The sequence below is a fragment of the Sprattus sprattus genome (assembly GCF_963457725.1).
Source record: "Sprattus sprattus genome assembly, chromosome: 3".
NCBI lineage: Eukaryota > Metazoa > Chordata > Actinopteri > Clupeiformes > Clupeidae > Sprattus > Sprattus sprattus.
In genome coordinates this window covers 18,777,785-18,787,784 of record NC_137922.1, presented here as the reverse complement: position 1 = coordinate 18,787,784, position 10,000 = coordinate 18,777,785, and the positions used below count along the sequence as shown (strand labels likewise).

Genomic DNA, 10,000 nt, shown 5'->3' with positions numbered 1-10,000 from the left:
GGTGGTGAAGGAGATGCCTCCACCTCACTGCTGGATCTCTTCATGTGTGTGTGTGTGTGTGTGTCTGTGTGTCTGTGTGTGTGTGTGTGGGGGGGGGGGGGTGGTGGTGAAGGAGATGCCTCCACCTCACTGCTGGATCTCTTCATGTGTGTGTGTCTGATGGTAATTTATGTGCCTGGCTCTCAGCTGCTCAAACACAGTCCCATCTGACTAGGAGTCTCCAAAGGATGAAACACTTAACACACATGAAGTCATCCGGTGTAGAGGCACAGTGTGCTGACACAGGTCACTCTTTTTATTACCTATTGACTTTGAAATCAATAGCCCTTGTGAGGGTTGTTTCTTTGTGTGTGCGGGTGTGTCTGTACGTTTCCAAGAGGAGAGAGAGAGAGCTGTTCCTAGCGCCTGAGTTGTTTTCAGACGGCTTTTAGAAAGAAGAGTGTTTCTTTAGGCTGTCATGGTGCTGACAGGAAATTGCATTTATCACCATTATTAAGAGGACCAGAAAGAAGACAGTTCTGGTCCGGATGACTGAGAGTTATAATGACGGCTTGTCAAACGTCTGTCTCACATGGCCGCCATTTCACACAATCACAGGCATTTTTCCAGCTGGAATTTGTACAGAAAAAAAAGAGAAAAGAAGAAGAAAAAAAAAAAGGAAAAGAGATGAAAGGAGGAACCTGAAACAGGGACTATTTCTAGAGATTTTATCAGGGAAGTCGTTCTGAGTAGGGTGGTGTGTGTGTGTGTGTGGGGGGGGGGGGGGGGGGGGGGGGGGGCGTAGCACAAAGCAAGGCCGGGTGAGTCGGAATGACGGTATGCGCTCTGTCACAGAAGCTTGTGTAATTCGAAGCTGCTCACAGCACATTTCTTCCTGTCCCCCAGACGTCTCATCCATACGTCTTGTTAGGATGGCAGCCCCCTTTCTCCATTCCTTGCCGTTAAAAACAAGCGGCCCGCGGCCCCGGCCCCCTACCCGAGCACCTCGGGGCAGGAAGCAGCCTCCCGTGTACGCCGTGGATCGGAAAGCAATTTTCCCGTGGCTTCCTGGGCCTATCCTTCTCTGTCTCTGTCTCTGGTGTTTCTTTATTGCTCACTCTGTTAATATCCCTCAGCAGATATCAGCTAACTTCATCTTTCTCCTTCCTCCCGATGACACAAATGAGGCTGCTCCTGTCCTCCCTGCATGTGCCGCAGCCAGTCCTCATTTCAAAACAAAAGCTCCTCTGCTCCTCTCCGTCTTGTTCCCGCTGTTGTGTATATGTGTGTTTCTTCTTCCTCTTTTTCCTATCTCGAGATGTTTGAAATGCACGACAGGCTGTTGTTAATAATGTCAATTTGCTGCGTCTCCTCGCCAGCCTTTCTCTGCTTTCGCAGTCTCTTTCTTCCTTCCAAGATGAGCCATTCGGGTCAGGAAACTGCGGTCGTTTGCGGAGCCGTAATGAAGTCCTGCTGCCATTAATATCTAGGCCCTATCCATCAGCAGGATATTAACACCTTCTCGATAGCATCTCTGCCCATATCTCACGCTAGCCATAATGAATCTGATATCAATCAGAGAGAGGGGGATAGAAGTGACATCTCCCTCAGTGGATCAGTCAGTCCAGACGATCATTAGATCATCTGATGGATTCCCTCTCTCTTTCTCTCCCTCTTTCTCTCTCTATTTCTTCTCTCTCTCTCTTTTATTCCCTCACAGCGGCCCCCAGTACTGACGACGTGGCACTTTACGTTGGCATCGTCATCGCCGTCATCATGTGCCTGGTCATCTCGGTCATCGTGGCACTGTTCGTCTACCGGAAGAACCATCGCGACTTCCACTCCGATATCATGGACTCGTCGGCCCTCAATGGCGGCTTTCAGCCTGTCAGCATCAAGACGGCTCGCACAGGTGAGGAGATAATGTGTGAGGGTGTGTATGTATGTGGGGGTGGGTGGGTTAATGTGTGTGTGTGTGTCTGTGTGTGTGTGTGTGTGTGTATGTGTGTGTGTGTTTGTGTGTGTGTGTGTGTGTGTTTATGTGTGTGTGTGTGTGTGTGTGTGTGTGTGTGACTGTGTCCCTTCAACCTTCAATTGAGTCGGCATCAAAATTGTCTAGATAAATGAAGAGGACACTGAAATGTGTCAGGATGTTTGTGTGTGTGTAGTGTGTGTGTGTGTGAGAGAGAGAGAGAGAGAGAGAGAGAGAGAGAGAGAGAGAGAGAGAGAGAGAGAGAGAGAGAGAGAGAGAGAGGAGGTGTGAAAAAAGAGAAAGCATTTGTATGTGTTTACTGTGAGCAAAAGCAAGAATGACAATGTCCATCCCTGTATTTATGAGCCTGCCAGTTATGTGTAGGTCCATGTGTGTGTCAAATGTGGCAGGGATAGCGAGTCAGTGAAATAGACCTCCGGGCATGCTAAAGGCATTACCTTTCACACCTATCACTCTACACACACACACACACACACACACACACACACACACACACACACACACGCACACACACACACACATTTCCTTTTCCTCAATATCACTGGCAGGTTAAAGCAAACTGACAGATCATTTCACTCTGATGGATTCACTTTGCCGCACAGGACTTCAATACATTTCCAGCTGATATATGTCTACAATGTGTGTGCGTAGGCATGTGTGGGTGTGTGTGTGTGTGTGTGTGTGTGTGTGTGTGTGTCCGTCTGAGTGTGAGTGTGCGTGTGCGTGTGTGTGTGTGTGTGTGTGTGTGTGTGTGCTTGTGTGTGTGTGTGTGTGTACGTGATCTGAGTGTGTGTACGTGTGTGTGTGTGTGTGTACAGGAGGGAGAAGACAGACATGTATAATTCAAATAGAACAGCAGCGTATAATCTGCCAATGAGAGCTGGAGTGAGTGGAATGCTGTGACTGGCCTGACGTTCTTGTCAAGATGCTATTAGAATGCCTGTCACTTTGATGTGAAGGCAATCTGCAAGTCATCATGTGGCTGTAATTAGGTCTGTCGGCGTGGTGCATTCGATGCTAATTAGATACGTGGGGTGGGCTGGGTGGAAGCAGGTGAGGTGGAGAGAGGAGAGAAGAGGAGGTAGGAGAGGAGAGGAGAAGGGAGAGGAGAGGAGAGGAGAGAAGAGGAGGTTGGAGAGGAGAGGAGAGGAGAGAAGAGGAGATGAGATGAGATGGAAGAGGAGAGGAGAAGAGATGGGAGAAGAGAAGAGAAGAGAAGAGAAGAGAAGAGAAGAGAAGAGAAGAGAAGAGAGGAGAGGAGAGCAGAGGGAAGAGGAGAGGGTGGATGGGAATGAGGATTAAACCAAAAGGTATGACATTGACTCATTACAGAGAGCACAGACAAGAGAGAGGCATGAAGAGGGAGAGAGAGAGAGATGGACAGACTAACAGGGAGAGGGACAAAGAGAGAGAATAAGGGAGAGGGAGAGAGAGAGAGATGGGTTCGAGAATGAGAGCTGTTCAAGAGGGCCCCTGTGCTTGACTCTAAGTGAAAGGCAGGTTGCCATGGCTGCAGAGATTTGAGCCTGTGGTCTGTGTGTGAATGTGAGTCAAGAGGAGAGACATTATTAGTGCCATAGAGTCAGGAAGGAGAGACAGAGAGGGGGGGGGGGGGGGGGGGGGGGGGGGGGTCAACATTGCAATAGCTGAGAGGAGATAATATAAGGAAGAGAGAAAGAGAAGTAAACCTGGTGTTGTTAGAAAAAGGGAGAAACTGAGCTGAAACAATGGAGAAGAATGGCGAGAGGAGAGACAAAACAGAGGAGGAGAAAGAGAGGGGAGGCGATATCATCCGGTAATTTTATTGACGATGAGCGTTAATGAGTCGTCAGCGGAGGTGGAGAGGGTGAGGGTTAATTGGACTCAACAGCTTGTTCTCATTCTGCCTCTCCATCTCGCCTCCTCTCTCCTTCTCTCTCTCCCTCCCTCTCTCCTTCTCTCTCTCTCCCTCCCACCCTGTCTTTCTCCCTCCCTCGCTCCCACTCTGTCTCTTTCCTCTGGTGGTGGTGGTGATGATGATGACTGTGAGGTGGGAGGATGAAGGCTTCTCTGTTCAGATGGAAATGCATAGCTCAGCAGCAAAAGCATGAATATTCAGCTCTAACTGTGTGTATTCACGTGTGCGTTTGTTTGGTGTGTGTGTGTGTGTGTGTGTGTGTGTGCGTGTGTGTGTGTGTCTCTGTGTGTGTGTGTTTGTAGTACCTGAGAGGGTGCAGCTCGTTAATGCGGGAGCCATCTGTTCTCAGGGAAAAAGCGACGCCCCCGTTCCTGGGGTTGGTTTTATGCGCCGTGGTCCAAGAATCGCTGCTACAATAGACACACGCAAACAGGAAGAGACAAATGTCATCTGCTGCATGTGTGTTGTGTGAGACTTTCTCTGAGAACACATTAAACACACACACACTCACACACGCACACACACTTAAAATCATACACACACACACAAACACGTACACATACACACACAATGAACTGAATATTTATACTGATGCTGTTGACCTATGAAGAGGCCATCACTCACCCTCCTCCTCACCATCATAGAGAGAGAGAGAGGAAGAGAGAGAGAGAGAGAGAGAGAGAGAGAGAGAGAGAGAGAGAGAAAGATGTATATGAATAAAAGGAGAGGTGTATACACATGCAGGAGAGGTGCTCGTTCCAAAATCCTCCACTCCTTATGGGGTCAAAAAAGTTGCCCTGTGTTGAAGAACATTTCTGCATAGATTCAAGGATTGTGTGTGTGTGTGTGTGTGTGTGTGTGTGTGTGTGTGTGTGTGTGTGTGTGTGTGTGTGTGTGTGTGTGTGTGTGTGTGTGTGTGTGTGTGTGTATGTGTTTGCATGTGTGTGTGTGTGTGTTAAAGTAGAGGCCAGAATGCTTATCTGGAGTAATTCTGGAGTTCTGCCAGTGTTGTTAAATGAGAATTTGTTCAGAAAGCACTTGACAAAACTTTAGACTTGTTAACTTCTAGTGCTAATGAGTGGAAAGTTAAGCTGTGCGAAACGTGACAGAACCAGGCAACTTTACATCTTGTTCAGTAGCTCCCCCTTACCTTACTCATCTCTATTATCCCCTGCATGTCTCCCCCTCTCTACCACCAGCTGATCTCCTCACTGTTCCCCCTGACCTGACGTCTGCAGCGGCCATGTACCGCGGCCCCGTCTACGCGCTCCAGGATGTGGCCGACAAGATCCCCATGACTAACTCCCCCCTCCTCGACCCGCTGCCCAACCTCAAGATCAAGGTGAATGAAGGAATAAATGGACCTTTGAATGAATTTACACATGAATGGACCCAAATGAAAGCGACAATTAGTAGTTTTTTACCCTATGCACGTTTTTATGGTATATTTTTGTAGGTAGCTCGTTTTTTTATAACATCCTCAAATTTACTATCCTTTTGATAGTAAACAGTCCATTGAATGAGAGTTAAATATACCTGTCATTTCAATTAGCCACCCAGGCAGGAAACCCCACAAAAAAACCCACAAAAAGTCGGTTTTATAGTACAACAGCTGTCCTGTTGTTGTTGTTGTTGATTTGCAAGGCCGTTAGCTTAGCTTAGGTTAGCTAGTTAGCTTGTTTAGGACAAAAACAACGTGTTGCCTCTTTAATGACATGTGTTTGTGACTCTAACACATACTGGGTAGCTGAACATCAGTCATTCCATACCTTAAAATCCCCAAGGCTTAATTTCAGTGGTGTTCTCCCCGCCAGGTGTACAACTCCTCCGGGCTGGTGACTCCCCAGGAGGAGCTGTCTGATTTCTCCAGTAAGCTGTCTCCCAAGCTGCAGCACTCTCTGCTGGACGGGGACACCATGAGTCGACGCACCCAGAGCCTGGTGCGTTCCCGGGACCCGTCCTGCACCGCATTCGGATCCTTCAACGCCCTGGGCGGGCATCTCATCGTGCCCAACTCAGGTGAGTTGGTGTGGGTTTGGGGAGTTGCTGTGTGTGTGTGTGTGTGTGTGTGTGTGTGTGTGTGTGTGCGTGTGTGTGTGTGTGTGTGTGTGTGTGGGTTTGGGTTTAGGGAGTTGCAGTGTGCGTGGGTGTGTGTATGCGTGTGTGTGTGTGTGAGCATGGGTTTGGGGAGTTGTAGTGTGTGTGTGCGTGTGCGTGTGTGTGTGTGTGTGTGTGTGTGCGTCTGAAGTGGATGTGTGTGTATTTTTTTGTATTTTGGTGATATTGTTATATTAGTAATATGGTTGCCACAGGTCTTGTTGGTAATTCTGCATATATACTGTACCTGCATACACATGTTCTATATGCATCTGTGTATAGTAGGCTGCAATGAATTCACAGTACATAAAATATAGTATAAATATATAGCATAGTTTTAAGGGAGAGGTGTCTGTCTGTGTGTGTGTGTGTGTGTGTTTGAATATCAGCATACAGCATACCCCTGTATTTGTGTTTACATTAGTTCAGTATCAGCGTTGGCGTGTCTGAGGAGCAGGGTAATGATGTTTACATGTGTGCTTTAGGCTGACAGGGGCGCGCTGCCCCTGATGAACTCTGGCGCAGCCAGCTCTCAATGAGCTACACTGTCAAACTCTTACTGCAAAACACACACACACACACACACACAGACACACACACACACACAAACACACACAAACTCACACACACACACACACACACACACACACACACACACAGAAAAACACCCATTACAGCTCCCTCTCCACTAATGTAAAATGGAGCCACCGTCATAACGAGCATAGAGCTGGTGTAGACATCTCCCACTTCAGGGCTCTCTCAATGCCTCTATTCATAATGGTGCCACAGCCAGTCACAGTGAAGGACCAATGGGTTGAAGGTTAAAGTCTGTGTGTGTGTGTGTGTGTGTGTGTGTGTGTGTGTGTGTGTGTGTGTGTGTGTGTGTGTGTGTGTGTGTGTGTGTGAGGTAATGGAGGGTGTGCTAGAAGAGATGCAATTGGCATGAGTGCATGTTTAAGTTGAAAGTCATTTCAGTAGTCCTGCCATGTTTTTCTTCCACTTAGCGCTCTGAGCCAGCTAGCTTCACTCATTAGTCTGATCCCTGGCATCAAACGCTGTGGTTGGAGTTCACACGGGCATCACAGAGCAGATCTCATGCTTTTCTGTGCATGGCCAAATAACCTCAGGACAGGACATCATGACCATGGCCTTTTAAAGGCTAATGAAGGGGAGGCTCATCCTACACGTTTCAGTGGTGACCTTTAGCTTATTATCTCTTGTCATCCAAGCAGTGCCTAAGTCTCCATCTCCTTACTGGGTTACCAGGAGGGTGAGAACTCTGTGAAAGAGGGCACTCACTCATCATAGAACAGGTTTGTGTCAGCCTCCAAAAGCATGTGGTGAGGGTGAGGGAGTCAGCTCTGAGTCATGCCCCCTAAGGCGCCCAGGAAGTGGGCTGCAGTGACGGCCCCTCTGGGGTCTATTCTGCTTGTGTGTCATGGAGGTTGTGGATTGTGTCACATGAAACCGGTTCCCTTCGCTGACCTCCCCCCAAGCCAGTGGTGTGTTATCACAGGGCAGTGTCACTGAGGCTGGCCATAGAGGCTTCACCCCTGAGCCCATACATGTGAACTTAAATTATTTGGAAATTGTATTCAGACATTGATTTTCATTATAATCACCCACATTGGCTTGATGACACTTGAGGGTGTGCTGTGCGTGGTAACATTGTTAAAAACTGAATAAACCAGGTCATGGAATGTGCCTTTGAAATAAACTGGTTTGTGCTAACCTGGTTTTGCCACACTAGAGTGCATTATTTATTTGGTTATTCACCCAAGACGCTTGCAGACGTTTTGCACTAGCAATAAAAGTATTTACTTTTGCAAGCAGTAATCTGTCACTCTGTCCACTCTTTTTGTCACATATCTCTCACATTATACACATCAACCACAACTGAGGTTTCTAGTGGAGAATGTCGGACATCTTTAAAGCTCCCCGGAGGCTCCTGGAGTCGAACAGGAGCGCATGTAGTCTCCTCCTTGTGAATTTGTTAGCAGAAGCTCAAAGTGACTTTGCCACGCTATACATGTAGTAAATGGATTACACATCCCTCAGATTGAAGCCTGAAAGGGCAATCATTCTCATGTCAGACACACATACACAACCACACACACACACACACACACACACACACACACACGCACACACACACGCACACACACACGCACACACACACACCACACACACAAACACACACACACTCAGCACCATACATTTATACATGCTTTATATTTACCGTCCCTCTCTCTCTCTCTCTCTCACACACACACACACACACACACACACACACACACACACACACACACACACACACACACACAATCCCAGAGGGCTATTTCCCATTAATTCATTACAGAAAAATGGATTGGGCTCGGGCTCTTATCCTGTGTGTTCCGCTGGTTTATGTGGCTAAGATCCTCACATGACTGCCAGATTCCCCTGAGACTCAAAGAGAGAGAGTGAGCCAGAATTTAAAGTAGTTCAGTGCACCATCACCGTATGAACTATGTTATGTTTTCTGTATTTATTAATGTGTGTGTGTGTGTGTGTGTGTGTGTGTGTTTTAGTGCATTATATTGTCAAAAAGATTATGAAATTACACACCACCAGCTTTCAACACACCAACAGACCCAGTTTTCCATCAGCCTGCTTAAACCAGAGCTGCTTAAATCCAACAGATGATTGCCTGTAAGGGCCTAACATTCATGTATAATGTACTTTCATGTAGTTGTAATGGGCTTGTTCTGTAGTTTCAGAGCTGTTATCTCCTTTGTGTGTGTGTGTGTGTGTGTGTGTGTGTGTGTGTGTGTGTGTCTGTGTGTGTGTGTGTGTGTGTGTGTGTGTGTGTGTGAGAGAGAGATAGTTTGTGTCTGTCAGCTCTGTGATTTTCCCTCATCTGTAAAGGGTGATTGTCACCCTGTGAGATCCGCACAAGGACAAGAGAGATCAATGCAGTGTGTCTCCTCCCAAAGGGAGGAAGTCAACGCCTTGCAGTGAAGAGAGGAAGAGAAGGAAAGAAGGAAAGAGAGGAGAGTGAAAGAGATGGAAGGAGGGAGAGGGAGGGAGTGGTGAACTGTGTCATGTCAGGCAGTGGTGTAGAGAATGATCGCACCATGACAACGTCAGCAGCCTCCTAACTCCTGAGGTTCTGTCTGTAGCTGGTGCTGGTGCGGGGAGGAGTGCCAGGGTTGCCACAGGGGCGTGATGTGATGTGATTGGCACAGGCAGGCGGACAGGGAACAGGGTGACTGCTCCAGAGTGGCGCCACCCTCTCCTGGTGCCAGGGGCATGCATGACAGGCGCTGGGCACAAAGCAGGATGGCAAAGGTTTTAGATTGGCAGATGTGTGTGTGTGTGTGTGTGTATGAGAAAATGTATGACCATTACGTGTGCATTTGCATTGAGAAAAGCAGTATGTATGATATGTGTATGATGTCATCCACAGGCGTAAGCTTACTGGTGCCGGCAGGAGCGATTCCGCAGGGCCGCGTGTACGAGATGTTTGTGACAGTCCACAGGAAGGACAGCATGAGGTAATGTCCTCCTCACAAACATACACACAAAACACACACACACAGAAAAATGCACAGCACATACACACACACGCACACACACACACACAATCTCAAACAAAAACACACACAGTGCTTACTGGTGCGGGAAGGAGCTATTATACAGGGCACACAGACACACACACACACGCATGGCTGTGTGTATGAGATGTTTGTGACAGTGCACACGACAGACATAAGGTAATGTCCTCCTCACAAACACACACAAACACCCCCCCCCCCCCCCCCCACACACACACACACACACACACACACTCACACACACACACACACACACACCCATAAACACCAACCACCACACACTACCCTGGGTAATAAATCAGTCTGCAGAGCAGCGTGTCCCGCGCCCTCTCCCCCAGTGTCAGTGTTCATTTCTGCTCCGACACACAGCACAGGGGGTTTAATAGCAGGGGGGGGCCAGGCCCTCAAACTAACCTATCAGGATCATTTACAAGACTG

At 48.0% G+C, this 10,000-nt stretch overlaps 1 protein-coding gene across 1 annotated transcript in view; it reads left to right on the top strand.

The window, feature by feature from the left end:
* Nucleotides 1-10,000, top strand: part of unc5cb (unc-5 netrin receptor Cb) — a gene marked incomplete at its 3' end in the record, with an annotated part of 155,429 nt that overhangs the window by 130,821 nt on the left and 14,608 nt on the right. The window contains exons 8-11 of the mRNA XM_080833862.1: nucleotides 1,700-1,891; nucleotides 5,069-5,211; nucleotides 5,684-5,888; nucleotides 9,415-9,502. Of these exons, the coding sequence (XP_080689988.1) occupies nucleotides 1,700-1,891; nucleotides 5,069-5,211; nucleotides 5,684-5,888; nucleotides 9,415-9,502 (628 nt within the window). The remainder of the gene's footprint in view (nucleotides 1-1,699; nucleotides 1,892-5,068; nucleotides 5,212-5,683; nucleotides 5,889-9,414; nucleotides 9,503-10,000) is intronic.